General features: G+C 33.1%; 1 protein-coding gene across 1 annotated transcript; it reads right to left on the bottom strand.

The window, feature by feature from the left end:
- Window positions 1–366: 366 nt before the first annotated feature.
- LOC131855690 (facilitated trehalose transporter Tret1-like) lies at window positions 367–21,856 on the bottom strand. The gene is made up of 7 exons (XM_059206990.1): window positions 21,759–21,856; window positions 15,493–15,675; window positions 14,326–14,408; window positions 5,695–5,745; window positions 4,573–4,733; window positions 2,875–3,050; window positions 367–1,297 (listed from the first exon to the last, which is right to left on the bottom strand). Coding segments are annotated over exons 1-7 (1,572 nt in total). The 5' UTR covers window positions 21,760–21,856; the 3' UTR covers window positions 367–380.
- Between the last annotated feature and the right edge of the window lie 469 nt (window positions 21,857–22,325).

The following is a 22,325-nucleotide window of genomic DNA, read 5'->3' as shown; positions in this document are numbered from 1 at the left end:
GTGTAGCTAGTAATAAATAAAACCATTGATAGAAAGAGTATAGGTAAAACATAAAATATATAGAAAATTATTATCAAGGTAGTAAAGCAAACTGTCACCTTTCTACATTGACATCGCTGTTACTCCAGTCAGCTCGTGACCACGGCTAGTGCAACCTAGTCGAAACGTCGAGAGAGGTAAATACCTCAAATTAAATGTTAGAACCTTTATTAACAAGACAAATAAATCTGTTATATTTTATCACTGTAAACACTACACTAGAATACACAAGTATACATCTGTTTCCAAAACTAAATTGAAGAAAAAATTTACAGTCGCTGAATGAAGAAAATACTGATCTCAAAATTTTGACTCGAATCTCTCACTCGCAACTATACTTATCAAGTGGCAGTAACACTTTTTAATTCAATGATATGTATATGAGTTTTCTGACCATCGAGCTCTTTATGGATTTCCTCTACCGTCCTACCCTTTGTCTCTGGTACGAACACATACACAAATATGGCACCGATAATGCAAATTATTGCAAAGTACCACAGAGTCCACCCAGGCTTGACCTGGTCTACTAGATTTTGGTACAGTTTTGTAGCCCCAAAAGCTAAGAACCAGTGTACGCCTGCCGTAATTGCTGTAGCTCGTCTCGTTACATTCTTGGGGAATATCTCCCTGAGCATTAACCAGGGTATGGGACCAACACCAGTAGCGTAAACACTCACAAATAGACAGAGACAGAATAACGGTAACGTGTTGCCAGAACAAATATTTGACGCTTTCAAATGATAGTAAGTTGCTAGTAACCCTAAACTAATAGACATAAAGACAAATGAGAAAACAAGCAAAATGCGTCGTCTGATCAGTTTTAGCAGCATAGTTGAGAAATATGTTGAGGATACCAAGCAGAAGCCAAGAATAATTGCAGCGCTTGGTAACTCACTTGTAATGGAGAAAGTCTTGAATATTTTGCTAGCGTAGAAGAGGATCGGGTATATACCGCTGACTTGTTGGAAGAACATCAAACCGAATGATACAATCAGAGCTTTAACGGTAGCTTTCGTACTGAACAACTCCTTGAACGTAACTTTTACAAGGTTCCTGAAATTTTCTTTGAGCGCTTTAAATTCTGATTCGATATCGTTGTCGATGCCTCGGTAGTATCTTAAAGCTGTTTTGGCTTCGTTGTATTTGCCTTGGGATATTAGATAAACTGGCGATTCCGGAAGGAAAATGAAGCCGACGAAAAATCCAACGGGCACACTGGCGCATAGGAAGGACAGCCATGATGGATTTAGTATCATACCTGAAACAAGATATAGCAAAGATATAAATTTACAAATGTGTATACACGAGCATTTTTTATCTAATCGGCTAGTATTAATTAAGTGCCGTATAAAAACATGTCCCAAAAATCTAAATATTAATCTAAAATATCCGTATCCAAATTTCCGTTGAATATCTATACAGATCCAATTGATTTCCCGTCTAAATCAAACGGGTATCGAAATTACAACGACCTGAGCCAAAAGCAGTCGGTTCGGTTTATTATATAAATAATACATATATTAATATTAATTTTACATTAAAATATGAATCCCTACCGGCCTTAGACTAAATAAAAATTTAAAAGAGCAACACACAAGTTTCTTGCTCGTTTTTCTTGCGATGAGACAGCTTTCTAATAAAAAAAATTGTTATGACTATTCAAAATTGCTTAAATTAAGTTTATTTGAATAAATGATTTTCTATTCTATTCTATTCTATTCTATTCTATTCTACATGAAAATATACGTATATATTTGCTATTAAAGTTTTTCGTATTCAACAGAGTATATTGAAATTTTATTATCAGAAAGTCTTCCATTTAATTTTATTCTCTTCATTGAAATTTTTTTAATAAAATGCAAACCACCGCAGTTAAGTTCTGGCGCAGTAATTACCGTTTTTATACTTTTTGCTTATGAAATCTAGCCAACTTGTTATATACTGCAAGTAAAGGTATATTTTACTCCCCTGTTAAGGACTTCTCCTTATATATTAATACTAGCCTTCGCCTGCGATTTCGTCTGCTTTTGTCTAAATATATATAACTCAAAGGTGACTGACATAGTGATCTATCAACGCACAGCCCAAACCACTGGACGGATCGGGCTGAAATTTGGCATGCAGGTAGATGTTATGACGTAGGCATCCGCTAAGAAAGGATTTTGATTAATTCTACCCTCAAGGGGATAAAATAGGGGACGAAAGTTAGTATGACATTTCGTCAATTTTAAACCGATCGGGCTGAGACTTTGCATGCACGCTACTATGACGTAGGCATCCCCCAAGAAAGGATTTTGATAAATTCCACCCCTAAGGGGATAAATTAACGCCGAGCGAAGCCGCGGACAAAAGCTAGTATTATTATAAATAATGTTCTGATGCGCAATTTTGTAAAATATATATTTTTTAAATCGTCATAGAATTCTTTGTCTCCTGACTGATCAGTGATCGTGTGTTTGTGAGGACATTTACGAAGAAGGTAGTTTGTGGGTATGACTGTTACGAAGAAGGGAGTTTGTGGGTATGACTGTTACGAAGAAGGGAGATTGTGAGTATGACGATGGTCGCAGGTTTTAGTGCAAACATTTGCATTCATAAGTATGAATGTATTTTGTCGGGGTTTTTTCTATGTATGTTATGTATGTCTTTATAAAAAATGTATTTAAGTATTTATATCACTTGTCTAGTATCTATAGTCCCAAGCAGTTTTAGCAGTCGCAAGTTAGTCCCAAACTAGACGCCGCTGTGTGAATTCTCCAGGGTTATTATTATTACTTATTGCACAGGTAGTAGTTAATTATTTATAGTTTGTCATAATATATATATGTAACTCACCAACAATATATCCAAAAAGGACCCCACAAGTGAAGTGGACATGGTAGAAATTGGCCAGTGTTGCCAGCAGTTGCTTTTCTGCGATGTCTTCCACGTAGGGCGGAATGCCCACACTGAAAGCGCCCACAGCCACGCCGCCAACAAACCGACCGACGTATAGACCGTATACGTTAGGCCTGGAAATTATTAGAATAGAATAGAATAGAATAGAATAGAATAGAAAATCATTTATTCAAATAAACTTTTACTTTCTTTACTTTTACAAGTTTCTACTTGTACAGTTTTTTAAGTTTCTTGAAACGATCTAAGTTTTTCCTTGTATACATAATATTTTCATAAATGTACTTTTTAAGTTTCTTGAAACTGTCTAAGTTTTTCCCTGTATACATAATATTTTCATAAATGTACTGTGAGGCAACTGTGAGGATATTTGATTGTTTAAAGCATTGACGTAATGACTCTCTAGAATCCATACCAATAGAATTTAAAAATTACGATATACATTAGGTACATATAACTACCTGTACTCGCGACTTCGTCCGCGTGGAATAGTGACCTTGATTAAATAAATGGTAACGAAAACAGATTCGTTATTCTAGCTTCAAAAATAACGATTTCCCATACAAACTTTCATCCCCTTTTGTTTTTTGAGGGTAAATTTTTTACAAACTTTAATTGTCATATTTATTATTTAATCAAAAGCCAAAAAAATATTTATTCTAGCTTCTAGCTTTAAAAAACGGACTGTATGGAATTGACGCGCGCGCGCATTGTGTTGTATGGAAGGATAAAATAAATACAACTTTTAACCTTTCAACACGTTACAACCTCTTTTTTACTGAATAACATATAAGCTAAAAAATTCACGATAGTAAAACTGCGGGTACAGCTAGATATAAACATATAAGTTTGTTATTTTTCAATGGTGTTTCCATACTGAATGGATTTTAATGAAACTTTACAATAATATAGCTTATAGTTAATTTTAAACTTTCGTGTTTAATATACATTATTTAAATTATTAACCGGGTCTTAAAACGTCGAGAGAGGTAAATACCTTTATTTGCCATAAAATTATTCGTGTTAAGACCCGGTTAATAATTTAAATAATATAGCTTATAATTTATATATTACAATAACACATATAATATTTGCGTTCCTATCAAATGTCGTACAGACTTTGCAAGACGCCAACATTTTTTCATGTGTGTATATATATATAATAAAATTAACAAAAAAATAAATTTTCATTGTCAAACACACCATATAGCCAAAAACAACCATAAGAAATGGTTATTAACACTAGATGACACATGACAATCAGACAGAATTATTGATACGGTAATAGCACTTCTATAGGCGTTTCTAGATTATCACCAATTTCTCAAGACATACACACATACACTCACACACACACACACACATACACTCACACTCACACACACACATACACACACACACACACACACACACACACACACACTCCTATGATTACACCAACCTGACAAGAGGACACTGACTTTTGAAACACAGGTATTTTCTATACCTACCTCAGAATTCAGGGACTTCTTAATTATTTGTATTATATGTATTTGTAAAAAAAAAATATTACATATTAGACAATAAAGATATTATATTACATAAGATATAAATTTCACGTGCGTGAAACCACGATGTGCACATTATATTATAACGTACGTTGATGCAATGAGAGTCCAGGACACGACCAGGGGCAACGCGAGGTACAGCAAGGTTTTCTTCCTGCCGAAGTTCTCCGATATGAGACCAGTTGGCACTGCCCCGAAAAGTGCTCCCAAACATAACAGCGATGCAGTCCAGGACGCTTCTGACTCTGTCAACTGAACAATCAACCGTTTCAGAGATTAGCAAGAATGGACAGACGGACAGAAAATTAAATTTTGATATAAGTACCGTATAATGAAAATTGAAGAGTAATCGTCTATCATGGTATGGACATGTAATGCGTAGGAACGTGGATAATATTTTAAGAAAGGTGTTACATATGAATGTGGATGGTTATAAGGGCAGAGGAAGGCCGAAAAAGAGATGGATGGACTGTGTGAAAGATGATATGGTAAGAAAGGAAGTAAATAACGCGATGACTGCGAACAGAGATGAATGGAAGCGAAAAACATATTACGCCGACCATAAATAAATGGGATAAGAAAGAAGCAGATGATGATGATGATGATGATGAAGATAATGTTTTTTTTCTACTCTAATGCTGTTATGAACTTTTAAGATAGTTTGAGGGCTTAGAAGTGCAAAAAAAATATCTGCCTATTATTTTATGAACTTTTAAGAGACTTACTACAAATCTATGTGTAATGTTGGTCGGTACCTCCAAGTTTATGAACTTTTAAGAGACTTACTGCAAATCTATGTGTAATGTTGCTCGGCACCTCCAAGTTTATGAACTTTTAAGAGACTTACTGCAAATCTATGTGTAATGTTGCTCGGTATCTCCAAGTTTATGAACTTTTAAGAGACTTACTGCAAATCTATGTGTAATATTGCTCGGTACCTCCAAGTTTATGAACTTTTAAGAGACTTACTGCAAATCTATGTGTAATGTTGCTCGGTACCTCCAAGTTTATGAACTTTTAAGAGACTTACTGCAAATCTATGTGTAATGTTGCTCGGTACCTCCAAGTTTATGAACTTTTAAGAGACTTACTGCAAATCTATGTGTAATGTTGCTCGGTACCTCCAAGTTTATGAACTTTTAAGAGACTTACTGCAAATCTATGTGTAATGTTGCTTAGTACCTCCAAGTTTATGAACTTTTAAGAGACTTACTGCAAATCTATGTGTAATGTTGCTCGGTACCTCCAAGCCGATGTTATCGTTCTGTAACAGAAATACAACATATTAAGTTTATGCATAATTATCCGGCGTTTATATATATTAGCGATTTTTAAATTCACTATATGTTTTAAATAAATTCGCTATTAATAATATATATAAGTGTAATCTAGAATAGAATAGAAAATCATTTATTCAAATAAACTTAATTTAAGCACTTTTGAATAGTCAAATTTTTTTTTAAATTACCGCTTATTCGGATAGCTGTCTTATCACAAGAAGAATAAGCAAGAAACTTGTGTGTTGCTCTCTTAAATAATCCTTGTAAGTTTACATTTTACAAGTCGAAACGTGTGAATACAAACTACCAACCAGCACTAATTTATTTAGGCTCAAATATAAAAACACAATAAGATTAAATCAGTCGTAGTGATAAGAGCAGACCAGTCCCTACAAGCAGCACTCGTTCACGAGTATGACGAATGAGTCAGCCATCACTGCGCTCGACCATATTTTAGGGAGCCCAATGACCCGGCCCACCACGCCGCCACATGTCTGGACATTTTTATGAGCATGACTACTCATTCCACTCGACCACGTCACAGCTACAAAAATTACTATATGGTAGTTACAGTATTCGCACTTTACATGAGGATGCATGCGGCAATCAATACAAAAGCCGCTACGCTATCATATATCAAGAAAGCAGTATGAAAAATAAATTATAACGTTGTCCGCAAATAAACTTATACTTGCTATATATTGCTATCATCTATAAATTCATCTATCCTATATATAATCAATATAAAAAAGAATAATAAACTAGTTTTGCCCTCGACTTCGTCCGCGTAGAATAGTGATCTCGGATAGCATTTTTAATTACTTAGGCTAATTATTTTGCAAATAAAAAACGTTTCATCGTTTTAATTGTTGACGACCTCGGTAGTCTAGCGGTCTAGCACACCGCTTTAAGATCGATGGTCGCGGGTTCGATTCCTCGCACGGCACAAACATTTGTATTCATGAGTATGATTGTTTGTATCGGTCTGGGTGTATTCTATGTATATTATGTATGTATTTACAAAAAAAAAATCTATGTATTTGTATCAGTAATATAGTACCCATAACACAAGCTTTAACTAGCTTAACTTGAGTCTAGATGGCGCTGTGTGAATTGTCCTAACATTATTATTATTATTAATTGTTCAATTTTAATTTCCTATTTTATACGCTCTTTCATACCATACCCTCTTAAGGGTGAAATGTTTAGAAAAATTTTGAATGTTATATTTATTTATCTTTAATCAAGAGCATAAGTTTCAAGTCTCTGTTTTTAAAAATAATGATACTTTCATACAACCTTTAATAAAAAATGTTTCATCTTTTAAGTTTACTGTCACAAAATAAATAATGTATTCACCATATCATAATAATAATAATAATAATAATTATAATAATAATAATAATAATAATAATATCATAATAATAATAATAATAAATTGTAGGTACAATTAATGTTTAATGAAATAAAATTACTGTACTACGTCATCATACCGATAGTCATTAATCAATTGTCTTTACGTCAATGTATCAGTCAGGAAATCACCAACCGTGTAGTAAGTTTTACCAATCAGTATATTTCTAAGAGCAGTTTTAAATTGATGGATACTACCAATAGATTTTAATGCCCTTGGAAGATTATTATATATTCTAGGTCCCATTCCTAAAATACTATTACACGACATAGCAATTATCATTATTATTACATAGTATAAAACAAAGTCGCTGTCGCTGTCTGTCCGTCTCTATATATTTATTTATTTATTTATATATTTAACTTCAATGCACACAATATACAAAATATAGTAAAGTACATATGGCGGACTTAACACCATGCGGCATTTTCTACCAGTCGACCATTGGTGGTGCAGAGAATAAATATTGGCGGTGCAAATATAATAAATGATAAATAAAATGCAACAAGATGTAAACAGAATGATAAATACAATATATATCTAAGGAATATACATGCAATACAAATATATGCTTAAATTTTTAAAGGTTATTTTTAATAGATAGAGTGATTCAAGAGGAATATTTATGTATAATACATGTACATCCGTGCGAAGCCGGGGCGAGTAGCTAGCATTATATAATTATATAGTATTATATATTATATATATCCGTCATACTCGTGAACGGGTGCTGCTTGTGTGGACTGGTCTGCTCTAATCACTATGACTTATTTCCTCTTATTAATTGTTTAACCAGTTGTTGTATATTGAATGTTTTTTCTATTTTATTATTTCATTGAATTAGTGCTAATCGGTGGTTTGTATTCACACACTTAAACTTAAATTGTAAGTAAGAATAAATTATTTAAAAGAGCAACACACAAGTTTCTTGCTTGTTCTTCTTGTGATGAGATAACATTCCGAATGAGCGGTAGATTAAAAAAAAAAAATTATGACTATTCAAAAGTTTATTTGAATAAATCATTTTCTATTCTATTCTATTCTATAGGTTAAATTTCTTTAAAGAGAAAATAAATGTTCCCCTACATTCTGAAGTAAAATATATTTAAAGAGCAATAGGGTAATAAATGAAGCCCTTGCATTGTAATTACACGGTATTCCGTGACACATGTCATTGTCACATGTCACGTTTCGGGACGCAACTTTGTCACAAATGTTGGAATTCGTATGCTATGTATTGTGATAATAATGAGTACAGCACAAGTTCTGACATTCGCTGTTTCTTAAAGTTTTTATTTAAATCCGCTTCAAAATCCGTTACATAGTTTTAAAGATTTAAGCATACATAGGGATAGACAGACAGCGACAGCGACTTTGTTTTATACTATGTAATGATTTATTTTATTTGCCGAGGTTTTCCCATGAGACTACAGCATTTCAGTTTCTGGCGGGTGGTACGGTGGTGAAACTCAGCAGCTGGTATTAATCCGAACAATTCCTCAGAACACTCCCCGTGATATATGCGGTAGAAAATGCACAGAGATACAATATCTGGCCGCAAAGCCAATGGGTCGAGTCTGTCACATAGACGTTGATTACCAATGATTCTGGCTGCTCGGTTCTGAAGCAGATCTAGATGCTAAGCAGATCTTGTGTTATGGCTACAAGACAACTTATATAAATGATAACATTTTCTTCAAAATACCAGATGATATAAAGACACTTCCACGAGGACGATTGACATATAAATTAAATAGTTGGTTACTCGACAAATGTTTTTACTCCGTAAACGAGTTTTTAAATTAATAATAATGTAATAATAATAATATGTATTTATAATTCTCTGATGACAATTGATTTAATAATTAAATAATATTTAAAATTTATATATTTTGCATGCCTAATGAGGCAAAACATAATGGGACATTATATTACAATAACAACCAATGTAAACCTATGTTTAGTGCAAATAAATTTGATTTGATTTGATTTGATTTATAAATACATACATAATATAAATAAACAATACACAGACCGATAAAAATAATTATACTCATACGAGGAATCGAACCCGCGACCACCGTGTGCTAAACCGCTAAACCACCGAGGGCGTCGTGACGTCAATAACTGCGTAAATCCTTTAAATGACTGCAACGTTTGAGCACAATAAAATAAACGTTTTCGAGAAACAAACAGCTAAATATATCAAGACAATTGAAGCAACATCTCCCCCCGTCTTGAACAGTGTTTATGTTGATTCAACGGATAGACTATAGTAACACGGATAACTTAATCGAACGCATCCGTTGAACGCCCGGTTACGATTTAGCTGGGTTTAGCTACATTGACATTAAGGCCGGGTTTCACTAAAGAAACTAATCGCATTTAGTTCGAACTAAACTCGATTAAAACGTCTAAACGAGCTTAAATCTTCATTTTGCATTTCACCGCTACAATCTGAACTAAACGCTAAACTTGTTACAAATTCTTTATGTATACATTATGTATATATGTATATGTGTGTGTATATAATATATTCATATAAATAATGGTTGTCAATAAATGGTTTTTCTTCTCCTTCTTCTTTATTGTATATCTTTAAACTAGTTTACGCTGAACTCGGTTTCCTTGAACTAGTTTATACTACGAATGGTGAAATCCAGCCTGAATCTCTTCGCCTATTTGTGTGATTATGTAAATTACATAGGGTTTATTTCAGTTCAACCTCGATTGAGCTGTTCAGAATATTATTTAACTTTCTGATGGTAGTGGATTCATTGCAGTTTGGTACAGTTATTAATATACATACATATGGTTAGTTTATAGTATAGAATAGAAAATCATTTATTCAAATAAACTTACATTGAAGCACTTTTGAATAGTCATTACATTTTTTTAATCTACCGCTCGTTCGGAAAGCTGTCTCATCACAAGAAGAACGAGCAAGAAACTTGCGTGTTGCTCTTTTAAATAATTTTATTATTACTTTACATTTTTAAGTTTAAGTGTGTGAATACAAACCACCAATTAGCACTAATTCAATTAAATACTCAAATAGAAAAAATATTGAATATATAACCAACTGGTTAAACAATTAATAAGAGGAAATCAGGCATAGTGATTAGAGCAGACCAGTCCCTACAAGCAGCACCCGTTCACGAGTATGACGGAGGATCACTGCGCTCGACCATATTTGTGTGATCTGGACATTTTAGTAGCATTACATAGGGTTTATTGCCATCAGTTCAGTATAAAAATAGGAAGTCTGTTCAAATTACATGAACACTATATAAATGTACTAGTGTAAGAAAGAAATGTAAGATTAAATCAGTCGTAGTAATAAGAGCAGACTAAAATGTAATTTGTTTCTGTTCAGAATATTATTTAACTTTCTGATGGTAGTGGATTCATTGCAGTTTGGTACAGCTATTAATATACATACATATGGTTAATTTATAGAATAGAATAGAAAATCATTTATTCTAATATACATTACATTTTTTTCTTGAAGGTTTTAATCTATCCGCAAGTACGTTCAGAAAAGCTCTTTTCTTGAAGGTTTCAACATCGTATCGGTTCGGAAATACCATTGCTGGAAGGTGATTCCACAATGTGGTTGTGTGGAGGACCGCCATTCATCCAGATGATCAGGATGGTATTTTAGTTTCTGGCGGGTGGTACGGTGGTGAAATTCAGCGGCTAAATAACCAGATCTGATATGTGAATTTAGCAAGTTCTGTTCTAGAAAAGAAATCGATAACAAATCAATTCAAAAATCATTTATTCATGTAGTACATATTAGCCGCTTATGAACGTTATTTTTTTTACATTAAATTTTATTCCTTACTGTCAAGTTCAGTATATAGATCCAATTGAGAAGTGGCAAGAGACCCAATTGAATTACTTTTTTTTTAAAAGCCAGTTTATTTACAATGTATATTTATATAGGTGTCTATGTCTAACATTAAATGAAAATCCAGTGCATGAACAACTATTGCCACGCACGCTCGTCATTCAAGTAATCGTTTAATGACTAATAGGCTTTGCTCAATTTAATGCAATTAAGTTTATTTAAACAAAGGATTTTCTATTCTATTCTATTGTTATAACAAAAGGTTGTATAAACATGTACGTATTTACACAAATATATTGTACAAGCGATGCCTGCGATTTCGCTCGCGTTAAATTTCAATATAAAATTACAGCCTGTATGTTATTCTGATTCATAAGCTATAGTACTGTAAAGTTTCATCAAAATCTGTTGAAAGAGTAACAAAGATTCATAGTTACAAACTTTCGCATTTATAATATTAATAATAAGATACCCATAAGAAGATCTATTTATCTTGGGAGAAAAAATCGCTGTGTGAATAATCAAAGAAATTTTCAATCTTCTTAGCCGTCATACTCGTGAACGAGTGCTGCTTGTTGGGACTGGTCTGTTCTTATCACTACGACTGATTTAAAAATTGTAGATACGAATATGATTTATTGTATTTCTATTCAAATTCAAATTCAAAATCATGTATATGTAGGACATTTTAGCCGCTTATGAACGTCAAATTTTTACATTATAATTTTATTTTTTCCCTACCGTCCAGTTCGGTATATAGATCCAATTGAGAAGAACTAGCAAGAAACTCAATTGAATTACTTTTTTTTTATTGGAGTATTTCTATCAGTTGCCTAGTACTCATAACACGAGCTCTGCTTACCGTGGGACTAGATGTGTGGAAATTGTCCTGAGATATTATTATTATTAATATATATGACGCTATATGTGACGTGGTCGAGTGGAATGAGTAGTCATGCTCACTAAAATGTCCAGAAATGTGGCGGCGTGGTGGGACGGGTCATTGGGCTCCCTAAAATATGGTCAAGCGCAGTGATAGCTTGCTGTGTAGGGACCGGTCTGCTCTTATAACTACGACTGATTTAATCTTATTGTGTTATATTTGAGCCTAAATAAATTAGTGCTGGTTGGTAGTTTGTATTCACACGTTTCGACTTGTAAAATGTGATATTACTAGGACTGTTTAAAAGAGCAACACACAAGTTACTTGCTTATTCTACTTGTGATGTGACGGCATTCCGAATAAGCGGTAGATTTAAAAAATAATTGTAGACTATTCAAAAGTGCTTAAATTAAGTTTATTTATTTATTTATTTTATTACATCACACATCTCAACACAATAAAAAAAACGATGCCGACAGCTGCATATAAATTATTATATAAGAAAACCGTAAATAAAAATAATTCATTAAATTAGGGATGAAATCATTATATACAAAGAAAAAAAAAAATAATAATAATAAATAAAAGAACAACATAGTAACAAACCAATAATAATAATAAAGTAAAAAATGCATTTCCTATCCACCACTGCGAAGCATCGCCACCGCGTCACTGTGTACTGATGTGTGTGTAAGGGGCCCATCTCAGCATTATGCCATGACAAAAGCCACGACGCTGATTTTCAGTGGAACCCTGAATATGTGATTCACGGACAAATGTGCATATAATATAATTAATTTAATACAATATCATATATAATAGACTACATACATAGTTTAAAGGGTATTTATAAATAAATATAATATGCTGTGTGGATTACATGATTCAATAGCTTATTTCATAGTGAGTGAACGAGTAACCAAAATATTAAATGAAGAAACTGTATAATTAGAGGTATGCAGGCACAAATAAAGGGGGTGTAAATGCGAGGTATGTCTAGCAGTTACTACTATATAGGACATATAATTATATTGGATATTATTGACTATTATCAACTTGTGTTAAAACTATAATTCCTGACTCAATAATATCAATTTATACTTAGTTTTAAAAGTGTACAATGTCTATTACAAGTTTATCTATTTTATTCTATTCTTATCAAACCTATACCTACCTAGGTTGATTAAAACAATGTTTACAACCAAGTAAGCACTATAAATCCTTATTTAGAACTAACTAACACAGAACAAATAACTTTAATTGCCGAACAGAAGCATAGTTCAAGTTAACTTCGCAACCGAGCCGGTCCAAAGTTTTTCCCCAGTTCCAAACTCCGTCGAAGTGACATACACTGCGACTGAGTTATTGCCTGCTATTAATTATGTTTGTTACGCTGTTTTCGACTTTAACACTATAAACTATAAAGTTTAGTATTGTGGTAGAGTGGTTGCGTGTATGTAGCGCAATGCAGGTGCTATATTCTGTGGTGCAACAGATTAAAAGTATAAATTTGAATTTATTATGCACTATGCAATTTTGTTCATGTTGTACATTAAATTTATTCTTGAACTAGCTTTTGCCCGCGGCTCCGCTCGCGTTAGTTTATCCCCTTAGGGGTGGAATTTATAAAAATCCTTTCTTAGGGGACGGATAGGGACGGACAGACAGCGACTGCGACTTTCTTTTATAATATGTCCCTATGTATGCTTAAATCTTTAAAACTACGCAACGGATTTTGAAGCGGTTTTTTTTAATAAATAGAGTGATTCAAGAGGAAGATTTATATGTATAATACATGTACACCCGTGTAAAGCCGGGGCGAGTAGCTAGTACTTACTAAACAATTACTTGAATGACGAGCGTGCATGGCAATAGTTGATCATGCACGGGATTTTCATTTAATGTTAGACATAGACACATAGGTATTGCAAAAAATTAGTAACTATTGCAAATCAATTAGCATTGAAAAAATTCAATTGAGTTTCTTGCCAGTTCTTCTCAATTGGATCTATATACTGAACTGGAAGGTAGGGAAAAAATTATAATATTAAAAAAATTACGTTCATAATTGAATTAAAATTAAATTTAAAAATCCTTTATTCATCCTACATGAATAAATGATTTTTAAATTTGAATTATCTGTATGTGTAATCTTTGTAATAGTTGGACCGATTTTGATGGTACTTTCACTCGCGGATAAATAAAGTTATATGGAGTAACTTGGACAATTTTTCTATAATAATCGATTTCAATAGATCTATGTAGGTCGCAGAGATACATGTCTAAGCACCCCACAATAGTCCAAAAGCCTCAATAAAAAAATAGGTTATTATAATTTTCGTCCTTTTTTTATTTAAAAAAAAGTTTACGGACAATGTCGCTGGTAGTAACTAGTTAAATATATGTTTACTGACCTCAAATGGTTCTGATATCAACAGTGGAAGCGCTGCTGAAGACCAGGCGACGCATGCACCAGCCGCAAATGCTCCTAAGTTCACTGGACAAGAAATGTGGTAATAACTATATAATCTTAAGTCTGTTAATTCCAGCTAATCTCTGAAATGACTGGACCGATTTTGACGGGTCTTTTATTGGCAGGTAGCTGATGTAATAAGGAGTAAGTTAGGCTACTTTTATTTTATCAAAAATTAAGTTAAATTCCACGCGGACGAAGTCGCGGGAACAGATAGTACTTAAATATATTTGAGACTTTGAGATGTGACGTCATAAAATTACGGACCCCTCCCATCCCTCGGTTCACCACCTCACACCCCTCAACGTTACCTAAGGATGGGATGTAATTTATGAATGAGACCGAAGTCCCTACAAGCAGAACCCGTTCACGAGTATAACGGCTGAGTCAACCATGATTAACTCAACTAATTGTAGGTTAAAGAAATTATTTTTATTCAAATAAACTTAATATTAAGCACTTTAGAATAGCCATTCGTTTATTCTATCACTCATTCGTTCCAATAGCACTTTTGAATAGTCATATTTCTTTTATTCTACCACTCATATTGAATACTAACTCATTACAAGAAGAATGAGGAAGAAACTTGCTTGTTGCTCTTTTAAATTTGAATGACTCATTACAAGAAGAATGATCAAGAAACTTGCGTGTTGCTCTTTTAAATAATTTTATTATTACTTTACATTTTTAAGTTTAAGTGTGTGAATACAAACCAATATATCTAATATTTCGTGGAATAGAATAGAAAATCATTTATTAGCATTAATTCAATTAAATACTCAAATAGAAAAAATATTTAATATATAACCAACTGTGTGTGAAACAATTAATACTAATACAATTAAATACTCAAATAGAAAAAATATTTATTGAATATATAACCAACTGGTTAAACAATTAATAAGAGGAAATCAGTCATAGTGATTATATAACTGCCAAGCAAAGGCCTCTAATCTTTTCCATTCTGTGCTATTTTGAAAGATTCTCTATAGTTTCCTTGCTGTTTTAAATGTATTCTCTACATTTATTGGTATCAAATATAGAATGAGCCAGCTTACGATAGATGTATATATTTTATAAATACAATATAATATACGAAAAGACTCACCGATTCCGGTAGCTATGTACTGGGTTGTAATACCGGATGTATCCCGTTTGATATCCGGAACAGTTTCCATACGCTGCAGCTGTTTGGGATTTCCATTTTTTTCCGGCAACTCTGGAGCACTCGGAGTGGCTAACGAATCTTCTTCGACTTCCAGACTTGAAGAGCTGGTTGGTTGATCGGGCACTATAAAAAATTATAGGCACTTAAAATCTAAGAATAATCAGATTATTACGTTCCTTTCGAAAGTCGAGGCTTTTCTATCGACGCTGCTTGATCTTTTGACTCAGATAAGATACCTTGATGCTCTAGACTCGATTGATAGAGGAGTATTCTGGAGAGGAAGGCATTTTAATTAGACAATTAGGCATTATATCAAGGGATAGGTGATATTTTACATCTGGACAGCTTCTAACACTATACCAAGCACGTGTCCGATTGTGATGTTCATCTTGTGGGATGGATCCGCTCAGTACCAACTTGACGCTCTAGACTCAAACGACAGACGAGCTAGGAGACTCATCAGAGAGGAATCACTTGTGGCTAATAGGATTCAAAGTCTTAGCCACCGACGTAAAGTGGCATGACTATCGGTTTTCTATTATTAGTGGCTGCTTTTGGGATAATGTGCTTAGGAAATACAAATAGAAATAATCTTTATTCAAATAAACTCATTACAAGCACTTTTGAATAGTCATATTTTGATTCTACCACTCATTCGGAATGCAGATTCATCACATGAAGAATGAGCAAGAAACTTGTGTGTTGCTCTTTTTAATAGATATTTTTTATATAAATAATTACAGTATAACAAGTAAGAGGCATGCGATAATCAACATAGAAATCGCTACGCACTCATTATTAGTGTAATCAGATAATATTGTCAGTGCTATGGATTTAAAGTTTTTCTATAAAAACATTATTATCGTTAACGAATTCTTCAATTTTATAGTCAGTTTTTTTTGCAAAGGAACTGTTTTATTTGACACTTATTTCTGGCAGATTTATAACAGAACAGGAACTCCAAAACCTCATTCCTCCAGCATCGTTCCACCACCGTACAACAAGACGTAGCGAGCAGTTCCACCCATACACTGTTGACGTACCTGCTGCTTGTACCAACCGATATGCATCATCGTTCCTTATACGAACAGCTAAGTAGTGGAATTTTCATCCAACGTCATTGTTTTCTGCCTCTTACAAGATCGAGTCTTTCAAGTCTAGAGAGAATAGGCACTTGCGTATAACAGCTTAGATGGGAAAGGAGATGGTTAGTAATGTGGATTGATGATCATATTGCTAGTAATCTACCATGACAGGTGGATCTCCACGCGGTTCCCCTGGAAATCATCGAGATAAGTTCTTTGTGAATTTGTCACGATGGGGTAACTGACCTGACCTCATCCTCATCTTATCATCCTCCACTGGGGGGCCGGCGTTACTGTTAGCGCAGGCGGCTGCACCATTCCATTATCATCAACAAAAAATGAATTATCACTTAACATCAGGTGAGATTGAGGTGAAACTCTCAAATTTTGTATTAAAAACTTACCCAATACCTAATTGCAATATATGCAATATTGCAATTAGGTATTTTATAATACAAAATTTGTATTCTTTTAAAATACCTAAGTATTATCACTATTATTATTATCCGATATTTCGATATCTTACAGAACTGATTGCAATTTAAGTATTACTTTAAAATACCTATATATTACCACTATTATTATTATCCGATATTTCGATATCTTACAGAACTGATTGCAATTTAAGTATTACTTTAAAATACCTATATATTACCACTATTATTATTATCCAATATTTCGATATCTTACAGAACTGATTGCAATTTATAGTATTACTTTAAAATACCTATATATTACCACTATTATTATTATCCGATATTTCGATATGTTACAGATAAGTGCGCGTTGACCTATGAAATGAAACTATGTTGTTTTCTACGTTTATATATAAATCGTAAATATATAGTCTCGTTAAATATTGTGTAACAGTTGATAATTTAGAAGTTTACTATCGGAGCTTATGTTGTGACGTCAGTGGAATACATATATAACTATAATATGAAACTGTACTACTTACTAATATTATAAATGCGAAAGTAACTCTGTCTGTCTGTTTCGCTTTCATGCCAAAACTACGGAACCGATTTAAATGAAATTTGGTACACAGAATAGAATAGAATAGAAAATCATTTATTCAAATAAACTTACATTGAAGCACTTTTGAATAGTCATAACATTTTTTTTAATCTACCGCTCATTCGGAATGCTGTAGATAATCTAGACCCTGAAAAAGGAAGGCTACGTCCTTTTTAATGTTAAAAAAGGGTTGTAAGGGTGAAAAGCGGTGTGCTAAACAAGTGGAACACCGAGGCTGTCAAAATAAAAAACATAATATCTTTTATCTATTATGAACTCTTTATAACCTCGATACATGATCGTATTTTTTACATCAAAATAATGTACAACTAAAGGCCAGAAATGTCAATCTTATACGAGGATAATCGTACGGTTGGCATCCCTGGGGAGAAGTTATAAGTTATGTTGCTTAGTGGTGTACTTAGATATCGCTTCATCTTTCGGTAGTAAATACTAAGTCACGAGCTGTTGCTGTGCTTTGAAATATATTTATTCTGTATTAAAATAAAATAAATACAGCTTCCAGTATGCTTAAAATGATAATAGCAACATTTAATAAAAATATATTATTTGGGGAAATCCATGATGGAGCCCCGCCCGCTCCAGGGGTAACGAACTGGTACTGCCTAAAACCCCAAGGTGTACCTATACTGGTTATTGCCGGAGCTATAGAATAGAATAGAAAATCATTTATTCAAATAAACTTAATTTAAGCACTTTTGAATAGTCATAACATTTTTTTTATCTATCGCTCGTTCGGGAAGCTGTCTCATCACGAGCAAGAAACTTGTGTGTCGCTCGTTGAAATAATTGTTGTTCAGAATTACATTGTCTACAATTTTCTGCATACTTGACAACTATATGTCATCATCATCATCGCAGCCCGGAAGACGTCCACTGCTGGACATAGGCCTCCCCCAAAGATCTCCACGACGATCGGTCCTGCGCTGCTTGCATCCAATGCCTTGCAGCCATCTTGACCAGATCGTCGGTCCACCTTGCTGGAGGCCTTCCCACGCTGCGTCTTCCGGTCCGTGGTCGCCACTCGAGGCAACTATATTCTATTCTGTGTAATTTTTATATCCATATCATACAAAGTAATTTTATTTATTTATGTATATTATATTTATATATCTATTATAGTTTTTATTGTCACAGTTTTTCGCCACTACTGACCTACAACGCTCTCTATTTGTACCTAAAGGTTAGCTGCTAGAGAATGCTATATGGCACTAAGCTCGCCAATTGTACACGTGTTTTTGTACAATAAAGAATAAAAAAAAACTACATATAGTTGTCCTCGAAAAATATAATGAATGAAATATTAGTTACGAGTGTTTATTTATTATTATCACATGCAATAATAAATAAATCATAGTAATTTGTCGGTCATGTCAGAATTTTGTTACATATCTACACGATTATTATCTACTTGAATTATTGCCTATACATCTGAGTGATTGAACAGGGCTCCATTCATAAATAATTCATGCCATCCTCAAGCAGTATCTATAATTATTCCATATAACATGTGAATGAAGATATATTTGGAGAGTCATATATTATATGTATATAGAGATCCATTTCGTTTAGTTAATGTAAATCGATTTCATATTTTTTCTAATGTTATTTTAAATTCATTTACTTTAATGTTAATGTAACGACCAACCCAAGATTTAGATGATTATTAGAATAGAATAGAATATCATTTATTCAAATAAACTTAATTTAAGCACTTTTGAATAGTCATAACATTTTTTTATCTACCGCTCATTCGGTAAGTTGTCTCATCACAAGAAGAACGAGCAAGAAACTTGGTTGCTCTTTTAAATAATCCTTGTAAGTTCACATTTACAAGTCGAAACGTGTGAATACAAACTACCAACCAACAATTTATTAGGGTCAAATATAAATACACAGATATTAAAAATAACTCTCGACAATTCATACAGCGCCATCTATTCTTAAGCTAAGCAGAGCTTGATTTACATGTATAACACAACGGATGTACTTACGTATTGCGTGTTGCTCTTTTAAATGAATTCAAACGGGAACCGATGTTACGAAAGCCTGAGCCGAGGTTCGAACCCCTAACGGTGTCCTCAGTGCTAATTGGTAGTTTGCATTCGCACACTTCAACTCAAAAATGTAAAGTAACAATAAAATTATTTAAATTATTTCTTGCTCGTTCTTCTTGTGATGAGACAGCTCTCCGAATGAGCGGTAGACTAAAAAAATGTGATGACTATTCAAAAGCGCTTCAATGTAAGTTTATTCGAATAAATGATTTTCTATTCTATTCTATTCTGTTGAACAAAAATAAAGTGTATTTTAGTAGTGAGTAGAAAATCATTTATTCAAATAAATGATTTTGTATTCTATTCTATTCTGTTGAACAAGAATAAAGAGTTTCATTATCACGTTTAACGGTTTTAATTAACAAAGAAGCAACTGTTTTAACCTAGTTTTATATATATATATATAATATAAAATGTTGTTCGCTGGAAACACGCTGTAATATTAGCATAATAATCAAGTTTTGTTTTCTGTTGGTACGAAACTAAGTTGTTATTGTAGGACGGCGGGTATTACAACAACGCCCGTTAATATTTACACAGAATTATTAATTATCATTCGATATTGATGTAACAATTGTTGTAACGGATATTTTATTGGAAAGAGTTATATAAATTATTTTTGTTATCTCTTTAATTATTACTCTAGATCTAGTTTTTATTACTGTTCCAGTTTATAATAATGATGCAGAATAGTCGCTGATAGAGTAAAATAAAAAATATGACATTAAAATTTGTTTTATAAAAATTAATAAAAACATTTTTTATGTAATGAAATGTGAACAAGTTTCATTTTATAGAGAGTGTTTAAAATATGAGCTACACAATACTGCAAAAATTAAAACATCATCAATAATTGTGGATCCAGTAGCAACTCCATAACATTATTGAAGTCTACGATGTCACACCTTGTAATTCCATGAATATATTTCAACCCATCAAGTAAAGATATTGTGGTTCCAGTAGCAACTCTCATGTCCTTTTAAGGTCTACAATGTCACATCTTGTAATTTCATTACTATATCTCAACCGTTCAAGTAAAGATATTGTGGATCCAGTAGCAACTCTCGTGTTCTTTTAAGGTCTACGATGTCACACCTTGTAATTTATTTACTATATCTCAACTGTTCAAGTAAAGATATTGTGGATCCAGTTGCAACTCTCACGTTATTTTTGAGATTTACGATGTCACACCTTGTAATTTTATTACTATATCTCAACCGTTCAAGTAAAGATATTGGAGATCCAGTAGCAACTCTCATATCATTTTGAGGACGATGTCATACTCTATAATTTGGTGTATCTCACACTTCACGCAAAGATAATTTCTTAACGGCAGAAATAAGCGAAGCAGAGGTAGTCACGAGTACGTACATCATATGATACAAAACAAACTTCAGTACCTTTAACATGGTTAAACTTAAGCAATCTCTTGACAGAACAAAACGCAAAATAATACCGAGTAATAATAAAGTACTTATTACTTTGAAATTAACAAATCACAAAAAAAAACTAAACGAATTATACACTGAATATATTATATCTTAATAATATTATAAACGCGAAAGATTGTGAGTATGGATTTTTGTTATGCTTCCACGCAAAAATTACTTAAACGGATTTTGATGAAACTTACAGTAATATAGCTAATACATCAGAATAACATATAGGCTATAAAATTCACGTGGGTGAAACCGCGGGCACAGTTAGTGTTATATATTAAAAAAAACGACTAGGTTAAAGAAATTCCAAAATGAAGACTAAACCTACTTGCGAAAATCCAATTGCAGCCACAAATACATACAATTAACTAATGTATGTATAATAAAGATCTTAAAACTTGTACAATTAATATGTCAAGATATACGTCTTTTATATAAAGTAAATAACATAATCCTAACAATATAACTAGCTACCGATAGGCACAGAGTATATTCTTATGCCTATAGTAAATTGAACACTGGCAATGAAGAGACAAATTTCAAAAAAGCACTTGATGTAAACGCAGTTAATAATAAAATACACCTACTTGGTATAATCCAATTGCAGGCACAGATAAACTTAACTCGTATTGAAAATTACACTAAGACAAGTAACGTAAAGACTAATAAATATGTACTTCGTTCATTACAGACTGAATAACACAATATCGATAATGAGACGCGACGTTGGTAGGCATAGAATGTCTAGCCGGGGTTATCAAACGTGGGTCGCTTTTTTACTACATTTTTTCTTTCTTATTTGGAATAAAACTAGTAGCACTAGGTTATTGGACTCCTAAAACCATAATTGAACAAGATTGACTCATCTTTCCACATGTAACGGGTTTACTTGAACAGACCAATATTTTGAACTTAGTCATCTACTAGGCAACTAGTATAAATACTTACTCAATCCTTGTGTAGGGATTAGATGCTCTAGTCAATATGCCATCACATTATTTACACGACACCGTTCTCGCCAGCGAGGTTAAAGACCTCAAAGAGGTAGACAGCTCACAGGATCGAAATTTCTGCCCGTTCATCCATTTTTTGTTCGGCGAAGCTTTGAAGGCGAAGGTCTAGTAGTAGAAAAAATACTTACCGACCTAAGATTA

This window comes from Achroia grisella, unplaced genomic scaffold, assembly GCF_030625045.1.
Source record: "Achroia grisella isolate CSIRO2021 unplaced genomic scaffold, CSIRO_AGI_Agris_v1 utg1462, whole genome shotgun sequence".
Lineage (NCBI taxonomy): Eukaryota > Metazoa > Arthropoda > Insecta > Lepidoptera > Pyralidae > Achroia > Achroia grisella.
Note: the sequence above shows the minus strand (reverse complement) of the source record. Positions and strands in the feature narration are given on the sequence as shown.